We start from the raw sequence: 21,103 nt of genomic DNA, 5'->3' as shown, positions 1-21,103 counted from the left end.
TACAGAAGATCTCATATGTTGTCAGAGATGCCTTGATCAATGTTGGCCCACTGAAAGACTTTTCATATGGTTTAAGAGGCAATGCAGATCCCAATGCAACAGGAAATGCGAAGCAAAGCAATTACGAGTTGGTCAGTGGCATGACAATCTTTACTTTTGATCTTCTATTGCTGTTTGGTCTATATCAATCAGTTGCTATTGTTGGACATATGCTGTATGTTTTTTTTTTCAATCTACAGCATCAGTATTACTACAACCAAGGTTTCAAATTCTACCTGTAACAACAGCTGGTTTTTGATATTCCAGAAGTTTCTGATATTATTACTAGCTAGGTTTTGAAGATTAGTTGGTCTGAAGTCAGGTAACAACTTTAAATAGAAGATAATAAAAAGATTAACTGTATTTTATCCATAGTTTATATTTGTGAAGTACATGACTAAAAAAAATTATCGAGTAACAGTGTGCCATCTGTAATCAATTGACACGTTAGCATCAGTGTTCCATAATGTATTTTATTGAATCACATTTGCTGCCTGAATTTGCAGTAATCATTATGTTCACCGATATGTGCGCGATAAGTATCTGAGTATCTGATATATCTGTATCCAATATGTATCGGATACAGGATACACTAGTTTTTAGAAGTATCCAGGTAACATAGCTTAATGGAATACAACAATCTATATCCTGATTTAATTATGAATAGTACTATATATTTGCCACTTCAAAGCACAGTTTTACAAAAATGCTACTGAGAATTATGGATTGGGTGCCATTGCAAAGTGAGAATTTCAGACACAAATGGACCGATTTACCCTAATTTATTCTTTCTCCCTTTCCCCATCTCTGCCCACTACGTGGCTGCGAATGACCAATTAGTGGCATGCTAAAGAATGTTGGCATCAACTGGATGAACGACGAGTGGCCACTGCATCCTTGTGTTTGCAGTGAGGAAAACATTCACATATTGCTGAGAACAACTGGAGATCCCATGGCAGTATCTCTTGACACCAGGTCGAGCCACTGTCATATTGTCGTTGTCCTCCCTGGCCTACTTTTCTTAGCTTCTCCAACACAGGCCTCCTGGGCACGAACGCAAATTGACAGCATACTTTACATTGACATGCCTGCCTGTAGGTCCACTCATGCTGGAGTTAGTGGCACAGACATTGATGAGTGTCAGTGACGCTGGTCCTTCTCAGATCGGAATCTTGCTGGTGTGCAGTGCTCCTTGCAACTGCAACCTGCATCGTATGCAGAAGCAGTGAAGCACACCATTTGATTGGAATCTTCCTCCCTCTTTTCGTCTTCATTTGATTTTTCATTGCTTTGGGCAGCAGCACACCTTCAAGATGGTATATCTTGGACCTGTGGAGACATGGCTGTACTTTGCAGTAGGGGAGGCAAAAGGCATGTGCCTCCTTGCTACATCCACGCTGGTGGTGCCTTCCTTGTTGGGGGGCACCTGAAGAATGGAGACGTGAAGAGGGAGGAAAGGAAGAGTTCTAACCCTAACCTTTCTGATGGCAGTTTTCTAAACTGTAAATACCTTAAAAGTGGCATATAACCATTTTTTTCTTAGTTACTGCTATATGTGATTTATCCTTGTTTTGAACTACTCATTTTTCTAAACAATATTAGCTCTTATGTCAGGTGTGCTGTTCTGGTCATGGTAAAAATGGGTCACTTTCTGTCCTTCAACAATCTATCCGTCCTGATTTAATTACTGAGGTGCATATTTCTTCATTTATCATTTCAATTACTTGCTTGCAATCTTTTGGGAAGGAGCAAATTCTTTATTAATTCATTTGTTATTTGCTTGCTTGTTTAAGCGAGATTTCTTTCGTTTAGTTAACTTTTGAATAGCTGATCAACACATATTAGTTTCCATGATGGGTGCAGATTGTTTGGGTCATAATTACAGTTCCTTCTTTAGGCATGGGCTCGATCAGCTTGGGCCATTCAGTGGTATAGTAAGGCTGTGACAGTAAACATGCACTTAGCATATTAATGCTAGTGGTGAGAAGTGATTTAGTATGGAACACATGGTGGTTTTTGCTAATTGTGCAGACACATTCAAAGATGGTAATATATTTTTTTGTTTGTTTTGTGGAGAATACTGTAATACGTCTTTGAAATCAGATATGCTGAGTCTCATGTCAGTGTCAGCAATGCTAGCTAAAATAAGAGATTTTTCTGTTGTGTTTTACATTTTGGTTGTATACATGATTATAAAACGAAACTTTACAGCACGTGTAAAATAGTAACCACAATTCTAATAAAAGAAAGATTGTTGCCATTAGATCATATCTTGATGTCTGAAACAACCTAAAAATGCTATCAATGCCTTATGAAAATCTCCAACAAAGCATCTATTGGTCAACACTAAGTATGCCTCAAGGTCTTTTGTGGAACTTCAATATGTTATGTATTTATGTTTTTTCTAAGTTACATTCGTTCGTAACTTCTCTAGGTGGAATTGCCAAGTTGCAGAGGTATTTGGACAGTTTACTATAAGAGTTACCGTGGACAGACGGCAGAAGATAATGAATATCATGCATACCTGATCATAAGTCTGGAGAATCGGACAATGGTAGTACAATTTTCTTTTGTGTTACTTTTTGATATATGCTCTTTCCAATATACCTATAATATTTTCTGTCAGTGATGTGTACTCCTTCCATTGAATGTGGTGAACTGACATGCATATAATGTTTTCCCAGGAATTTTGGTTTCCCTTTAGGTACGGTAAACTAATATGATGTGATATTAAACATAGGATGGTCCAATAACCTAAAAAGGTTCATGAATACAGGGCATTCACACATTTAAAAAATTGAAATAAATATTGCTGTACGTGATATAAAAAGAATAAATGGTACAAAAATATATGCTTTCAACCTCCTATGTCTGTCTCATGTCCAAAATGGCTAAGTGGTATCCCATACAGTTGTAATTTTTCTGGGAGTAGGTAAGATTACTGTTATGGGCAAGGGTTCATAGGATGGCTAGAGATGACAGGAATATATAGGTTGGAGTGTAGGGGAGGTGACGTCACAAAACCTGATAATGCTTGAAATCTAACACAGGCAAAGAGTAGTGCTAAAATTCAGAAGAGCCAAATGTTTTTTCAGTACTATTCTTTGCCTGTTTATCTTCCAAGCAAAAATTGAGTTTGGCCTTAAAATTCTGCATGGTTGTATATATTTTCCCCTACATAGTTTTGTAATATTTTTCAGGATTTCACTAATTTTGCACCTAATTTGTACACCAGAGCTTAAATGATTTGCAAGGATATCCTTTATAATGTTTTTGTGTTGTGTGGAGATGTTTTTGGCATCATATTTCTTTTGTGTTTTATTTAACTTCACACTTTCAGTATTGTTCCTATATATTGCAGTAGGCTGGATTTTTTACAAGAGTAAATTGCACTTTGCACCAGGTAAAATGCGCCATATTTCACTTTGCATAAGGTTGTATTGAAATAAGTTTCATGCAAAATTTAATAAAATCTCATCAAATTTCATTGAAACTTTGTTAAACATGGTCTAAATTTGAGAAATTTCATAAGTTTTACCCATACGTTACAAGATTTCCCGGCAATAACTCATGATTGAAACCAGACCCCTGACAAAACATACATTAGACATGGACCTATATCTATACGCCAGGGTCAATGGTGTCTTTTGGTATGGTGCAGTGGTCCGATGTGTTTTGTCTCCAAGCGTACTCAGTTTGATTCCTGGGTTGGGCAATCTTCATTTTTTTTTCTTTTTCTTTTTCTTTTCTTCCCTTAAACGGCAACATCCTTTAGACCTTCTTGTAGCTCATTAACAAAGTTCGGTGTTTTGAACTTCATTTCTTAATTGAGCCGAGCGATTTGCGATGTTATTACATACTCTCTCCATCACAAAATAACATCATCTTTCAGTTCAAATTTAAACTAGAAATATGACCTTATTATGGGATGGAGTTAGTTGAGTACTTTTCTTAATTAACTTATGTTGGAGATCAGCATTGTGAAGTCTTTTATTAATTAAGGTTACGACACTTGGAGTTCAGTTGCCATCTGCCACTTTTTTTAATGAAAAAATGAAAAACTTCTGTTGGTCACGAGACACATCTGCCACTTAGAAACTGCTGTTGGTCACGCTCTATGAAAAAAAGAAATCACTTGCACCAAGGAAGAATAACATGGCTTGCAAGGTGGTAGCTGTAGCTGTCTCCACTGATACCACACCTCAGCTGTTCTATTATCTAGGCATAGGCATTGACTTGTTAAGAGGTTGATGAGCTCAGCTCCAAATCTATATGAGCCAGGTTCTTAGTGCCAGTGTTGTTGGCACCGAGACATTAGACCTTGGCTAGTGACATTGGTGTTGAGCTAGGGGTCCATTCCCGGGATAAGTTTTTCCAGGGGTTTATTTGTAAAATAAGTTTTCAGAAAGGGCTTAGTAGGGTCCCCCTAATGTTCTCATACAGAAAACAAAAAATCATGACACAGTAATAACTCATTTTAATTGTTGGGTGGTTTACTATACTTACATGTATATTGTCTCCTGCAAAATTTCTTCTCAGCTTCTTGAAATGTCACTGTTGTGTCACGTGAAATTTCTGTCTCTCAAATGTATACTAAAATGGTCCTGTACCTGTAGGCAGGGTGTTTTTAATAGCATTACACCAAAATGATGGCATGCATTGTGACTATCAGTATTAAAAACAAACACATATATTCCTTGTCCCTCGCAAGATCTGTACTCATTTGACCTGTATTATGTGTACGTTGTTGCTTTCACCTGCCTGTGTGGTGTGCTTTTTCAATGTTCAGAACTTTTTAATGCAATGATGGCTAACCATTTGATCATCGTGTTGTTAAAGGTACTTGAAACTGGTGATGACTTAGGGGAGGTTACAGAGACTGTTGACTACTTTGTTCAAGCAAGTACCATTGCTGCTGGCAACTTGTTTGGGAGGTATACAAATGCTAAAATTTTCTGTAATATGTATCAATTATGTAAATACTAGTTTGGTATTGCCATGGAATAGATAGATTACATGCATCTTGTAATCTATGAATCACCGATACATTGGTGAGGTGCCGTACCTGTATTGTACATCAATATGCATACCCTGAAAGTATCGGAACTTTTCTCGTTAAAAGAAAAATGTTAGAAAGTCTGATATGTGGGTCATATGGCTATGATATGGGAGCAATATGCATGGCCTAGTGCAATTTAACCTTGTTTGAGAATCGAGAGTTCATCGCAAGCCCAATAAAGCATGAACCCTAAACTTACTAATCCAGTACTCCAAGGCCATCGTTCTCTCATGTGAGACAAGCAAATATGCCCTGCTGTTCTTCCACTGTGTTTAGCTCCGTAGCTACACCCATCCCCTGCTGCACCGCCGCCTAAAGCCTGAACTTGCTGCCTCTGTAGTTGCTGCCGCTTCCAGGAACCCAGCTTACTACCACTTTGGTTGCTGCCACCCTGCTGGAGCCCCAGCCTGCCGCCGTGTTCTCCGCTGCCTGCAAGCCTAGTCTGCAACTTTCAGATCCGATGTGTGGGTTGCTCTTCTTTTGATGATAGTTGTAGTCCTGTGTAAGCTCGCCGTATCCTCTCGTACTGCTTGAAAATGAAAATGCTGCAGCTTCTTTTGTTAAAAAGAAAATGCTGAAGTTAGTGCTACAGTTGAAGAAAGAAGAAACATTGATGGACTGATGGGTGATACCTTGGCTACGAGGGGGTAGCATATATAGACATAATAGTTCCATCTATTCATAAAGTTAACCTCAGTATCTCAAATTTTTAATCTGGTATATGTTGATATATATATATTTGTGGCATAACATATCGCATGGCTGCAATTATATTTTAACATATACTATATGTATATAACATATTGATGTAGCCCCCTTTCTTAAAAACTGTCACACTATTGATGTATCTAGAACACTGTTGTGATGCTTTGGTTTTTAATGTTTAATAATTTCTATCATATCATTATTGTTTTGAGTTTTTTTGGCAGGCGGCGTGTCATACAGGTATATGGGAAGGGTGCTCGTGTGCTTGATGGTTCTTTCATGACACAGGAGCTAAACTTTATTACACATTCTTCAGAATCATCAAGTTCAGAGCCTCTTGCTGTGGCATGTGCTTCCATTGCAGATCCATATGTTCTTTTGAAGATGGTTGATGGAACTATTCAACTTCTTGTAGGAGGTAATGTATATCCCCGTTCATCGTTATTCGCTTTGTAAATTATAATTCTGTTTGACCAGTATACAGTTACAGCGTGCAATGTGTCATTGTCCAGTAATGCTAGAAAGAAAAAAATATTTTCAGGAAGTACAGATTGTATAAGCATACGGCGGTAACCCATTTTACTTCCATATGGGTTTAGAGGGCACAGCTGACATGAGATGGTTTCCTGATAGAAGTTAGCAATCTAGTGCTTTGTCAATTAAGGTCTAAGCTGACGCATAGAGCGGTGTTTAATTATTGGCACAGACTCCTATTTCGGTGCCAGCCTGTGTTTTAATCATTGGTATAGACTCCTATTTTGGTATCAGCCTATGAATTTGTGTGATGTTCGTATATATTAGGTTTAGGGAAGGTTTTAGCCCATAAATTTTACATGGTCAGTTAGCCGAGTAAGTTGTTTATGTTATTTTAGTTGCTCATCGTCAGTTACTGAAATAATTAAATACATGCATTTTTTGTTTCCGTATGCAGATCATTCTACTTGTACTCTTTCTGTGAATTCTCCCAATATATTTACTAGCTCAAGTGAGCGAATCGCTGCCTGTACACTTTATCGTGACAGAGGTCCTGAACCATGGCTGAGAAAGACATGCAGTGATGCATGGTTATCTACTGGTATTGCTGAGGCAATTGATGGCAATGGTAGTTCATCTCATGATCAGTCTGATATATACTGCATCATCTGTTATGGAAGTGGTAAACTGGAAATATTTCAAGTTCCTAGTTTCAGATGTGTATTCTCGGTGGAAAATTTTATTTCTGGCGATGCCCTTTTGGTTGATTCATTTTCTCAGCTTGTATATGAGGATAGCAGGAAAGAAAGACATGATTGCACTAAAGCTTCCCTAAGAAAAGAAGCAGCAGATAGCATTCGGATAGTTGAACTTGCAATGCATAGATGGTCTGGTCAATTCAGTAGTCCGTTCCTATTTGGACTGTTGAATGATGGTTCATTGTTGTGTTACCATGCCTTTTGTTATGAACCCTCGGAGGGCATTGAGAAAAAAAATCCATTATCACCTCAAGGTTCTGCTGATCATCGCAACGCCAGTGATTGCAGACTCAGAAATTTGAGATTTCACCGGGTTTCCATAGATATTACATCACGAGAAGATATACCAACTCTTGGACGGGCAAGAATAACAATGTTTGACAATGTTGGTGGCTATGAGGGTTTGTTTCTTAGTGGCATGAGGCCAGCCTGGGTTATGGTTTGTCGACAACGATTGCGGGTGCACCCACAGGTATGTGAATTATGAGTTCTCAATTTTCTTGCAGTTGACCATTTTTGCTCCTTATCTTGATTTACTGGACCAGACACTCACTTGACTAGGAATGTGTTCCATACTACCAAATGCTATTGATTTTTGGTAGCTTTTTTTTGCATCTATTTTATTTGGTAGCATTTCACATGGACAGTATACGTTTACTCTACCGATCGCAATTCTGATCTGACATTTTAAAATGACCCAATTGAAGCATTTTCCATTTTGCAGTTATGTGACGGTCCCATTGAAGCCTTCACCGTTCTGCATAATGTAAATTGTTCTCATGGATTTATATATGTTACATCACAGGTAAAGAGTTGTTTGTACATTGTTGTAAGATAATCTTATTGAAAGTTCAAGATTCAGGGATAAACTTCTTTTGGGGGTGTAGGGTTTTCTGAAGATATGTCAATTGCCCTCGGCGTATAACTATGACAACTACTGGCCTGTTCAAAAGGTAAATACTTGCTCTTGTGCTGTCTTTTCTTGAAACACGTCTAACCTCACTTTAATTACTGAATGAAAAAAACTGTGGTATTCTGCCCTAGTCTTCCAAAGAGCAAATTATCGCTTGAGGCAAGGAGTCAATGTGCCCACTACCGTGCTCCTTAGAAACTAATTGGAAATCTCATGCACATCCAAATAAGCCAAAGCCACTATATCTCAAGCTAACAAGTTCACGTAAACGGTGAGGATGATGGTACTACTGCTGCAGAATCAACATCAGCTGCAACAAATGTTGCTTTCATTGAGCCAAGAGCTGTTTGCAATTCACAATGAGTGCGGACCACGTCTTATGAGTAGCAGACATGGTTGGAGTAGGCGAACTATCTGTGCTGGGTATCATCAAATCATGCATTTTGACAACTCAATTTTGCAAAATCACAAATCAGGTGGGATATGGTTGAGGTGCAGATGCTTGTTCCTCGACCTTTGCCATTGATGCTTGGCATCCTACTCATCCTGCTACTCTCGTTGAAAATATGAGTATAACTAGGTCATCCTTGTTGACTATTACAACCCTTGGCATAGATCTTATTCTGGTTTGTTTGGAGAAGAGATCGAAATTTAGTGTTATTTATCTGTGGAAAAGTTTCCTATTCCATGACTGTTAACTTGTGATAGATATAGATAGATGAGACTCAATCCCAATCCATTTACGTGTGTAGTGAAGGAATTTGAACTAAATTCTTGATCAATACATGTGGATTAGCTGCTAGTTTGGCCCATCCAAACAAGGCCTCAAGGGATTGAACTGTTCTTATTCTGTGAATTTAGGGGGTTGGGAACCTGGTTATTGTGTCAAGGAGCCTGTGATAAACTGAATTAGTCTGAATCCATTTAATCCTTGATGAAAGTTTTAACATGCTGCATCTTTGCAGGTTCCTTTGCATGCCACCCCACACCAGGTCACATATTATGCAGAGCATTCTCTTTATCCCCTTATAGTGTCTGTTCCTGTAAGTATTATATGACTATTACTGCAATACTAAAAATGATTTATCGTTGCCATCGAATTATGGTTGAGGCATTTTTGAATATGTACAACATTTACTTCAATATTCTCGTTTTCTGTCCCTGCAGGTAGTTCGTCCCCTAAATCAAGTTCTTTCTTCTATGGCTGATCAAGAATCAGTCCATCACATGGATAATGATGTTACAAGCACCGATGACCTTCAAAAGACATATACTGTTGATGAATTTGAGGTTCGCATTTTGGAGCCGGAGAAAGCTGGTGGACATTGGGAGACGAAGTCAACTATTCCAATGCAATTGTTTGAAAATGCTCTAACAGTGCGCATTGTTACATTATATGTATGTGACTTTTCTTATTCCAAACTAAATGAACTTTTGTGTCAAACCAAGTGGACCTATCTGGTTGAAGTCACCAGATTTTAGCAACTCACAGCACTTTGGCAAATAAAACACCCCATTTTAACTCTTCTAATTCAATTTGGGAGCTGTTTACATAAATCGTCAGATAGAACAAAGTAATCATAGCTTGTATTTTCTATCTTCGTTTCTTTGAAATGCATGATGGTTACTATGTTATTTCTATACTTGAGATTTATCTTGTATAAAAAATCTAATGACCAGAGGTCCATATCTATGTAAAATTAAATATATTTTTCACTGAACAGTTCTTAATTTTTACTTCAGAACACGACCACCAAGGAAAATGAGACTCTGTTGGCCATTGGGACTGCCTATGTTCTTGGGGAGGATGTAGCTGCTAGAGGCCGTGTGCTTCTGTTCTCTTTCATGAGAAGTGAAAATTCCCAAAATCTGGTACTATGAGTAGCATTGTTGCAATTGAGTAAAAAAGGTTATTACTTCTATTACATATTGATTGATTTGATATGTAAACATTGCAGGTTACTGAAGTCTACTCAAAAGAAAGTAAAGGTGCTGTATCAGCTGTTGCATCTCTTCAAGGTCATCTGCTGATAGCTTCTGGTCCTAAGATCACATTAAACAAATGGACTGGTGCTGAATTGACTGCTGTTGCATTCTATGATGCCCCTTTGCATGTTGTGAGCCTGAACATAGTAAGTGTTGCATAGCTTTTGGTTCAATTAATATGCTTTTAGGTTTCTAGCATGTTCTGGTTTAGTTCATCTTCTCTGTTGTCGAGGCATAATTTTCCCTCCAAAGCAAAAGCCCATGCCTAATGGTTAGGAACAATTATAAATAGAAAGAAGTAATATATTAATTGTTTCTTCATACACAAGGGTACAGAAATAGAAATTCCTGGATTTGGTTCCTTGAAGCTGACCAATAACCTGATATTTGAGATTGGGAGTTGAGCCTTTGAGCCAGCTGGGACTTTGGGTTTTCCAGTGTTCATGCGTTTACTAAGTTGTTTTTGTAGACAGGGGCTTTTTACTAACTTGATTTCTTATAGAAAGATTGTATGATATAGCCACTACATGTTCTTACCATGTGTTGCTAATGCAACATTAATTTACTCCGTCGGGTCTTAAGAAGGCATTTTGGACATATATCATGTTGAGCATCAATATTTTTTATAATATCTAGTTGGGAGAGAAATTTCATGCTTGTAGATTTGTCTGAAAATTACTTTATAGTATTAATATCTGTTGGGTTTATAAGTCATCAAAATAAAAAATTAGTGGTTAAAGTTTCTTCTTTTGTGACTAGATGTTCAAAAGGACCATGGTTTTAAAAGTGTTACCTAGGTGTCAGCTTGGCATCCGAGTGGCCACACAAGGCAAAGCGTCGCCGTTGCTCAGCCTTCCGCGTCTTTTGATTGGGTGCGAGGAATCATGGCCACGTTTGGCCCTGCATATGAATTAGAGAAGGGAGAGATGAATAGAACGGACGCTGGGCCCATAATTAGAGGTTAGATAAAGCAGCATTAAGCCAGGAACCTTAACAGTCGCAGTGGTGACTGCGTGACCTCCCTCACGCTGCTTCTGTTTTCGATGGATCTGTGCCTTCTCCTTGCCTGCAGCACCATCGCTATGGCCACGGCCTGTACTCTTCATCTCCAATCCTCTCTGCTCTTCCTCTGACCTCTGCCCTTCTCCATGTTCTTCCTCTATCTCGTCTCTCTGATCCGTCTCTTGGATCTCTACTCTATCTATTCTCTAATCCTTTGCTATTCCCCTCCCCTTCTCCCTGTTCTTCCTCATAGATCTCTACTCTTCCTCTTGTGCTCTTGTGTGTAAGGTGTCACATTGACTGTCACATTGTGTGTAAGGTGCATGGGTGGGTCACGTCTTGCCTTAACGCCTTAGGAACCATGAAAATGACATGTTTATAAGTACATTACAGTCCACTGACACTGAGATTCTTCTTGTGTTCTAACAGGTAAAAAACTTCGTTTTGTTTGGTGATATTCATAAAAGCATTTATTTTCTGAGCTGGAAAGAGCAAGGTTCTCAGTTGAGTCTTCTGGCAAAAGATTTTGGACCTCTTGATTGTTTTGCAACTGAGTTTTTAATTGATGGAAGCACTCTGAGCCTTGTAGTTTCAGATTCTGATAAGAATGTGCAGGTCATTTGCTTTCTCAATCTTTTTCATCCTTCAGTTGTTGCCATTGGAATTTAATAATGCATTATAGTCAGCTATTTAAAATTTAGGCCCTGATTGATTCATCTTGGGATTATTGTAATATAGATTATTGAGCTAGACTACTATAAGCTGGATTATTATAAGCTGGAGTAGAATAATCTATGAGGACTTTGTTTTTTTTTTTTGGATTAGTGTAGTTAATAATCTATCACAATAATCGATCTGTTTATTTTAGCTTATTCCTACAATAATAATCCCAAGCTGAATCAAATAGGGCTTTAATTCCTTCTGGCTACTTCTCTAGCAAAGTAATTTCAATATTGCAAACTAGCATTGTATTGTGACTTACTGTGATGTTTCATGCGGTTTTATTATGTTCGTAAGGGTTCAGGATAGCATCCAATAATTCCTTCTTTTAGAAATAAACAAAATCAACTGGTGATCCAAGACAACCTAGACTCCCTTACATTTGGGGACGGGGGAGTAACTGGATAAACATTTTCTTCAAGAATTCTCAGTTATGATATCTCATTTGTACTGTAAATTCTCTTTTTATGTTATTTTGACATAAACTTGCTGTCGAAAAATCAAGTGGTGATCTAGAGTCTGGGAATGAATCTTTCCTGCGCTTAAAAGTTAAGCTTTCTTTGAATCAAAGATGAGTAGGATATTTGCGCCAGGAGCAGCAGCATAGGATTAGAGGCAAGTATTTATCTCTAGATGGGATTCTTTCCATGTTAGCTGTTTCAATTAGTTTGCCATAACTGTTTGTGTCAAGGGCATCTATGCCTAAGAAGGCTGTCCCTCGACTACAGAGTTCGTAGCTCGAGGAGGTAAGAGCGCTAGGGATTTTTCCCGAGCGTGCAATGGTGAAAGAGATGAGATTTAGAACAACAAAGGGGAGATTAGAAATATGCTATTATTTGATAGGCATTTAGCCTGCTACTAAAAGGAAACAAACTATCCTTAATTTAGCTTTCCTTAGCATACTCCCGCTTTGATAGGCATTTAGCCTGCTACTAAAAGGAAACAAACTATCCTTAATTTAGCTTTCCTTAGCATACTCCCGCTTCGATGAGCAGCTCAGCCCCACATGACATCTCTCCCCCTTCGACGAGCAGCTTGTCCTCGAGCTAGAAGGTTGGATAGCGATCGATGAAGCTGTCGATGGGTTTGCTCTTCCATTGGACTAGGATTTGGCATACTCGGGCAAGACGCGAACGCATAGCTTTCTTTGGCTCAGGAACCACAACCCCATGGTGTGTGTTCGGTAAAGGAGGCGGTGCAGAAGGTGGGGTGCTAGCGAACTTCTTGAGGAGGCTAACATGAAACACGTCGTGAAGACACGCCCGCGGAGGAAGTTCGAGGCGATAGGCTACGTTGTTGATGGCGATGAGGATGCGGTAAGGCTCGTAGAACCCAACTTGCCCGTGGTTCTGATGTTGAGGAGGCCAGGGCGCGATGGCCAAGAAGCCACACCAGATGTCGCAGTGATGCTTGTCATAATGCCGCTTGTAGATGACCTGAGCTTCTTGAAGACGATAGCAGACGTATGTGAGAAACTTGTCCCATTCCGCCATGCTCTTGGCGATGGCTGCCACCCGTGTTGCTTGGCTCATATGAGTGGATGGTAGGGAGGGAGGGGGGGGGGGGGGGGGAGGTTGCGGCTGTAGATGACCCGGAACGGTGTGTCCTTGACTGCCGATTGAAACGTCGTGTTGTAGACGTATTCCGCCCATGGTAGCCAACGAAGCCACTGACAAGGACGGTCTCCAATGAGAGTGGAGGAACATGACGACAACTTTGGTCTGCAGGTGGAAGGCCGACGTCATATGTAACTTGGTGCAGATGAGACACATGAGCTCCCTCCAAAACAGGGAGGTGAACATCAGGTCCCTGTTCGAGACTATGGACTGCGACATGCCACGGAGGCGAACAATCTCGGTGAAGAATGCTTGGGCCACCGAACGCTCGCGCCAGTGGTATGAAGTGGTAGTACTTCCTGAAGTGATCCTCCACTGTGAGGATCACTGACTTGCCACCGACGCGGGGGAACGCTTCAATGAAGTCAAGGCCGATTTCTGTCCAAACCGCCATGGGTACCGGGTGTGGAAGTAGGAGACCAGCTGGATGTAGATGTTCAAACTTGTAGCGTTGGCAAGTGATGCACGCGCGGACATGGTCCTGGACGACCGTGCGAAGGTTTGCCGAGTGGTAGTCGCGTCGGAGTCGATGGAGAGTGCGTTGGACACCTTCATGGCCATCACCATGTATCGCGGCGATGATTTCCTGGAGGAGTGGCGAAGCCGATGGGCTGTAGAGGCGGCCGTCATACGTCACCATGCCGTTGGTCAAGGCCTATGGGGCCCTGCGTTGGTTGGCCCGCAACTCACCCCGGAGTGCCATTAGTGTGGGATTAGAGTAGTGGGCTTGACGCAAGCGGTCAATAAAGTCAAACCAAGGCTCAGAGATGGTGAGGAGCATATGGGCTCGTCGGTGTCGCTCCGTGAAAGGGCGTCTGCCACCGTGTTGCTAGCGCCAGCCTTGTACTCCACTGTGAAGTGGAAGCCGAGGAGCTCGCCCACCCAATGATGTTGGAGGATAGTTGGCAAGTGCTGATCAAGCAAGCATTTAAGACTGAAATGATCAGTTCTTACCAGAAAACAGCAGCCCCATAGGTATGGTCTCCATTGGCGGTTAGCGAGGACGAGGCCAATTAGTTCCTGTTCATATGCTGTCAATGAATTGTGGTGAGGCTCCACTAGCCGGCTGAAGAAGGCCACGGGATGGTCTTGGATGAGAACTGCACCGAACACATGGGTTGAGGCGTCGCACTTGACGACGAACTTCTTGGCGAAGTCGGGGAGGGCGAGGACCGGTGCGGTGGTGGTGACCGTCTTGAGGACGTTGAAGGCAGCTCCCGCCTCATTTGACCAATGCCTCCTTGCGCAGTAGCGCGGTCTTTTCAATGTCGGCGGCGTTCATCTGTACTTGGTAGTCAAAGCGAAAGTCGAGCTTCGTGAAGAAGCGGACACCCGGTAACTCATCAAGGAGTTCGTCAACCACCGGGATAGGTAGGCCTCCTTGATCGTGATGGCGTTGAGGGGGCGGTAGTCGATGCAGAACCGACGACGAGAATGCCGATGTACTCTGTCGTATTAGGCCCTGCGTCAACATTGCGGAACGTTGGCGTTCCAACTCGTCCTTGTGGGTGGCGGGCTAGTGGTAGGGCTGGACTGCCACCGGCGCTGAGCCAGGGACGAGGTTGATGCAGTGATCCCTTCAGTGCAGTGGAGGCATGCCCATTGGCTCAGCGAAGACGGCGGTGAAGTCTTCTAGCAATGCCGCCATGAGGTTGTGGCCCGTGACGGCTTTCAGAGAGGGAGCAGCTGGACCTGCTACGCCACACCATCATACGTGACGCTCATGCCGCCAAAAGGACATGGAGAGGGAGCAAAAATCCCACAAGATCAGCCCAAAAACGCCAACCATTGAGTGCCCAGAATGTCATTGCCCGCCAACAACGTCATAGTCGGTGTGGATCGTCTCGGAACGCTCTCTCCATTAGCGACCGTAACCTGCATCTTGCGGCTAGGAAGGAGCTTGAGCTTGGTGCGACGAGCGGTTGTCGTGGAGTGCAAGGCGGTTGGTGTCGCCTAGGTTGATGTGCACTTGCATGGTGTTGCTGAAATCGAGTAGGAAAAGGCGTTGGTAGATGCCGTTGTGCCCACGCGAGAATTTCTCATTGCAGTTGTGCACTTGCATGGTGTTGCTGAAATCGAGTAGGAAAAGGCGTTGGTAGATGCCGTTGTGCCCACGCGAGAATTTCTCATTGCAGTTGAAACACAGGCCAAGGCGGCGTTCATCCATCTCAGCTTGAGAGCCGCTTGACCTCGCGTCCTTTGACTATCACTGTCGGTGGGTTGGTGCGGTCAGTGGCTGTGGCGCTGGAAGAATCGGCCACTGTGGTGGCATGGGCAGGAGTGTTGTTTTGGGGGCGAGATTCATAGCGAAAGCGAGCAATTGCGGGTCGTGAATCTCCACGTCGAGGCTGAGGGGCGGTTGCAGGCCGATCGTGAAGATTTGGATGCATTGCTCCTTCGTCATCGTGCCCACGTGTGAAAGGAGTGCCTCGAACTTGTCTTGGTAGTTGACGATGGAGCCGGTGCGCTTGCAAGCCATGAGCTCTCCTAGAGGGTTGCAGCGCAGGGGAGGCCCGAACCGGAGATGAAGCAGCTTGGTGAAGCGATGCCATTGCGGTGTGCCCTCATCTTGCTGAACTTGGATGAACCACATCTGCGCGCCATCTTCCAAATTGTAGGAGGCCATCCAAACCTTCTCTTCCTCCACGATCCGTTGCTGGTGAAAGTAAGATTCATTGCGGTTGATGAAAGCGAGAGGATCAGACTTGTCGTCGTATTTGGGGATATCCATCTTTTGGAATCGCGGCGGTCGATCATTGTGCTCGCTGCTGGAGCACGGTGACGGACGCCTGGAGCCGGTCGACTGTTGCCGACAACGCCTTGATGAGTGTGGCAAGCTCGACTGTAGAAGGCTTGGTGAGATGGTGTCAACTGGTTGTGACAACGAGTTGGAGCGGATAGAGGAACACCATACAAGTGCGTCGGCGCCCAAGACGGCAGGCCCTCGACTATAGAGTTCGTAGCTCGAGGAGGTAGGGGTGCTAGGGATTTTTCCCGAGCTTGCAATGGTGAAAGAGATGAGATTCAGAACAGCTTTAGGGAGATTAGAAATAGGCTGTTATTTGATTGATCCGTAGAGAGCCTGGTAGAGTTATTATAGCATTTAGCCTGCTACTAAAAGGAAACAAACTATCCTTAATTCTAGCTTTCCTTAGCATGCTGATTTCTCCTAGATTGCATTCTAGCCACTAGGAAACACCAGCGGCTGCTGTTGCACATCTTGTGCTGCGCCATGGGCGGTCCCGCCGCTGGTAGTGTCAGCTCCACATGGTAGTTTGATGCATTTATTCGGGTTTCTGCTAGCTTGGTAGTCAAAAAGGTGTGTATCTGGATATATTTTGCCTTGAGATTTAGCCACCCATTCTGTTCCTGGGGTATTGTTCATTTTGTGGTGGTTTACCCCTTGCTGTGTAATTATATCTATCATGTCTTTCGAGCTCAATTGATCGATGCTTCAATGATACCCCTAGTTTAATAATTTATTGTCTTTCACCCATATTTCCAAATGGTTTATTGTATCCTCCCAATAAAAAATATTGAACATACTAGCGAGGCCTGATGTGAAGAAAACCAATTAGTGAGATTGGTATTCATGAATCTATGGCATTTTCTTTTATTTATCATAAAATCATAAAATGACTTTTAGCTGGATTAAAAGTGTTTGGAACCATAGAATCGTGTATATCAAAATATGCAGATATGTATATGAAAAAGGCAGAGCTTGTGTGCACTCTTAACATGTTATGGCATGCAGATCTTCTATTATGCTCCCAAAATGGTTGAGAGCTGGAAGGGGCAGAAGCTCCTCTCTAGAGCAGAATTTCATGTTGGCGCCCATATAACAAAGTTTTTGAGGCTGCAAATGCTTCCTACTCAGGGCTTAGCATCTGAAAAGACAAATCGTTTTGCTCTTTTATTTGGTAATCTGGATGGTGGCATTGGATGCATTGCGCCTATTGATGAGCTGACATTCCGCCGGTTACAAAGCTTACAGAGGAAGCTTGTAGATGTTGTCCCACATGCGTGTGGCCTGAACCCAAGGTCATTCAGGCAATTCCATTCTAATGGCAAGGGGCATCGTCCTGGACCAGAGAACATTATTGACTTTGAACTTCTTGCAAAGTAAGTTTACTTCAGCACCTCAGTTTGATTATTTTCCATTCGCTTCTGGATTCTTAGGTTGAGTGCACAAAATGATTTTATGAAAGTATTTAGACCCTGTTTGGATACCCAGCGTCTTTTTTTAAGTCCCTGTCACATCGAATGTTTGGACACTAATTAAAAGTATTAAATATAGACTATTAATAAAACCCATCTCATACTCTGGACTATTTTTCGAGACGAATCTATTGAGCCTAATTAGTCCATGATTAGTGAATGTGATGCTACAGTAAACATTTGCTAATTGTGGATTAATTAGGATTAAAAAATGTCTAATGAAATAGCCTTTATTTATGCAATTAGTTTTGTTATCGTCTATATTTAATACTCCTAATTAATGTTCAAACATCCAATGTGACAAGGGATTAAAAAAAGTCTCTGGATCCAAACAACCCCTTAGTCCTGTCCCAAAATGTAAGCATTTCTAGAGTTGGTCATGCAAAATTTTGGTTATTTTCAAATAAGAAAATGCAGGGAACAAAAGACAAGTCGAAAAATGTCATGCATTTGCTGTCGGGGGGGGGGGGGGGGGGGGGGTAGAGTTGCTGCATATTGTAGGAGTGTGGATGCAGTGTGATGGTGGGCTGCATACTGTAGGATAGCTTTCGTTAGGTGTGGGTAAGTACATTTTACACCTCACGCCAACAGCTACCCCTTCAATAATAGCTGAACCTATTTGCCTACCACTTCCACTGCCTTTGATGAGTTTTTTCCTCTGTATAAAGGGAGAAAACTAGTTATGCACGTCATATTCCATCAAATGCCATAGAGCAGATGATGCCCTTGGTAGAGTTGTGCCTTCAGAGGGTCTAATAGACAAGTTAAAAGTTTATGTATCCATAATTTTGAACTTGATCTTTGCTCATATTCTTTGGTATTTTTCAGTCCGCACAGAACATGATACACAATTGATGTGATATTAGTTCTTAAGCATAATGGTAGTTTAGTACCTTATATGAGTTCGTATTATTTCTTCTAAGGAACTACACAAACATGTTGTACTAGTAGTAATCTAATAGGCTTCAACTGGGGTCATATATGGCTCGAACTGAAACTACTGTGTTGTAGGAAGTTCTTATGGTGGGTGGGTTATTTAATCATTGTACATACCTCGCTAATTGACCAGTTTTTTTTCTCTTGTAGCTATGAGATGCTATCACTAGAAGAACAGCTTGATATTGCACAACAGATTGGAACTACCCGTTCGCAGATCCTGTCCAACTTCAGTGATATTTCACTGGGTACTAGTTTCTTGTAGATTCCAATTTTTGGTCGTTTCGTAGGAAATGACACCGTCAATCTGATTTAGAAGCTGGCAATTATCCAACAGTGAAGCCACATGAATTTCCTAATTTCAGTGAACTAACCATGCCAATTGAGAGTTTGGCACAAGCTTTTGTGTACAACCATCAGGCTACTCGTTAAATGTTAAGAACTAACACTAAAAATCACAGTAACGGCCGTCATGCTTGCCTGCGTTTAATACTTAAAATCAGTGATTGGCCATGTTCTGTGTGATTTCACTGTGGTCGAAGTAGGATGCTGGAAAAGACCGGTTATTCCAAATTCAGTCATTTGATCAGCTTTCTTGTAAAGATAGATTCCACCTGTAATGCAACTAAAGCAATCATTGACACTTGAGAATTCGATGTTTCTAATCATATCTTACAATTATATGATAAATATTAACTAAAAAACTCACTGTTTTGCCATTTCTTTCTTATGACTATATTTACAATCACTAGCTTATGTAAGTGCATAAGCTGTTGCTATGGTCCAATAATCCTAACTACTTAAGGGCCCAGTGGATTTGGAGGAAAAACAATAGAACTCAGATTCATATGAATTAATTCTTAGGAAAGTAATTGGTTGGTAAGAATGATGTATACGAAAACTAAAGAAAATTTTCTTTCCTATAAGGTAGAACTTAGGAATTTTTCTATCCATTCATCATTCGTAATTTTTTTATGGATGGATGTGTTTATATTTCTATTTTTCTATTAGTTATTTGTTCACCTTTTTTATTTTTTTGGATTTAAGATTCCATATCCCACTAGGTTAGTTATTTTCTAGGATACAAATAGGGTATCGTGTAGCTTGGTAAAGCCAACAAATAGTTTAATACACACATCTTCAGCGTATCGTCAACTTTTTTGACAAGAGCAGGCCTTTGGTGTGAGGTTGTCAGCCTCACAATATAGTTTGTGTCTGTTAACTTGTCGATCGGCTAGAAACATTATGACTAGAGTGCATGTCAACTTGTCGATCGGCTATAAACATTATGACTAGAGTGCATGAGGGCTAGAGTTTATGGAGCGGGTACCATAAATGTTAGGCTATTAAAATGTTTGGCCATAACAACTCTTGTGTGGGAAGAAGACTCATTCGTTGTGCAAGTTGCGGAGTGCAGGGAAAGTGTACATCCCATGCAGGAAGAGTAAACTAATATATTTGAATAGCCATGATCGTGGTTAAAGGAGCACCGGAACATTTCATACACTTGAGTAGATTTATAAATAAACTTGATGGGAATAGGATTGCATTGATTTTTACGAAAGTAGATCAACTTTTCGTGGGACAAGGGGTGGACCCTAGAAAATATGAACCGGTGGCGGGAAGCCATCCTTGGATAAACATATATGGTAGACATAACCTTTGTTGGATAATACTAATGTGAACCTAAAATTTGTCCACCAGGTCTAAAATTGTGAACTTTACTTATGATGTTAGCTTTAAGCAAAATAGCCATAGCCATCCTTGATATATTGTAACACCTGAGGAAACATAACAACTAAACATCTTTGCCAAAAAAAATAAGTTTTAGAATAATCTCTTCATAAGACAAAAACACCACTAATAAGCATTCACACAGATAGAAAATAATTAATTGGATATATTGTGGATGTACAGTACCATACATTAACAATAAAAGACATCCTTACAGGTAATAGTCACATGAATAAATAGGTGTGTAAACGTTTAACTAACAAGTAATAGTCTCATCATTCATTATGTGGTAAGGACATGCTTGCTAACAGACCAAAATAAACATGAGTAGAGAGAAAGAAGGGGTGAGACTGGTAAACTCAGCAAGTGAATTCTTTTATCAAGCTATAGCAATACATTAAAATTATAATCCAAATAAATACAAGTAGATTAACCCTTCTACAGTTCACTCTCAAAAACTAAAAATGAATGCAAATGAATGCACATGTCATGCCATGCTATTGCTCACCATGCCCCTTCGCAGGAACGTACAACGTTGTACCGATAATGCCCCGCTGCTGCGTGACTTAACTTCCAATGGATGATATTTGTTGCACTGCTTCTTCACCCTTCTAAGTGAATTATTATTGCAATGGTTCTCATTCTCATAAATTAGGTGAAGGCAACCAATAACAAGTTAAAGGGGTAGCATAGCAACACCACTATATCCACTTGTCTTTACCGACGAAGACTACATGCTCTAGTTGCGACCGGAAGTGGAACCACATGTACAAGAGTCACTTCAGACATACACACAAGACACATATATCGTAATATAGATAACATGCATGATTCCTACTCTAGAAACCCATAGAAAAATCTAAACTAGAAAAAACCAATAATTTGTATCTTTAATTTCACATCACATAACATAGTAAACAATAACATTTCTGAAAAATAAAGA

At 41.0% G+C, this 21,103-nt stretch overlaps 1 protein-coding gene across 3 annotated transcripts in view; it reads left to right on the top strand.

The window, feature by feature from the left end:
* The window catches only part of LOC102721072 (probable cleavage and polyadenylation specificity factor subunit 1), a 29,321-nt gene extending 10,191 nt beyond the window's left edge, over nucleotides 1-19,130 (top strand). For 2 of the 3 annotated variants that reach the window (XM_015836496.2, XM_040523705.1), the window contains exons 12-26: nucleotides 6-131; nucleotides 1,654-1,731; nucleotides 2,474-2,593; nucleotides 4,879-4,973; nucleotides 6,028-6,221; nucleotides 6,735-7,507; nucleotides 7,760-7,840; nucleotides 7,923-7,988; nucleotides 8,914-8,991; nucleotides 9,116-9,346; nucleotides 9,692-9,820; nucleotides 9,907-10,080; nucleotides 11,366-11,551; nucleotides 17,027-17,394; nucleotides 18,577-19,130. In XM_015836496.2, the coding sequence (XP_015691982.2) occupies nucleotides 6-131; nucleotides 1,654-1,731; nucleotides 2,474-2,593; nucleotides 4,879-4,973; nucleotides 6,028-6,221; nucleotides 6,735-7,507; nucleotides 7,760-7,840; nucleotides 7,923-7,988; nucleotides 8,914-8,991; nucleotides 9,116-9,346; nucleotides 9,692-9,820; nucleotides 9,907-10,080; nucleotides 11,366-11,551; nucleotides 17,027-17,394; nucleotides 18,577-18,691 (2,814 nt within the window). In that variant the 3' untranslated portion in view covers nucleotides 18,692-19,130. The remainder of the gene's footprint in view (nucleotides 1-5; nucleotides 132-1,653; nucleotides 1,732-2,473; nucleotides 2,594-4,878; nucleotides 4,974-6,027; nucleotides 6,222-6,734; nucleotides 7,508-7,759; nucleotides 7,841-7,922; nucleotides 7,989-8,913; nucleotides 8,992-9,115; nucleotides 9,347-9,691; nucleotides 9,821-9,906; nucleotides 10,081-11,365; nucleotides 11,552-17,026; nucleotides 17,395-18,576) is intronic. The other variant, XM_015836497.2, reaches the window with a different exon arrangement.
* The last annotated feature ends 1,973 nt before the right edge of the window (nucleotides 19,131-21,103 follow it).

This window comes from Oryza brachyantha, chromosome 4 (genome assembly GCF_000231095.2).
Source record: "Oryza brachyantha chromosome 4, ObraRS2, whole genome shotgun sequence".
Taxonomy (NCBI): domain Eukaryota; kingdom Viridiplantae; phylum Streptophyta; class Magnoliopsida; order Poales; family Poaceae; genus Oryza; species Oryza brachyantha.
The sequence above is the reverse complement of the archived record's forward strand: the minus strand, read 5'-3'. Positions and strand labels throughout refer to the sequence as shown.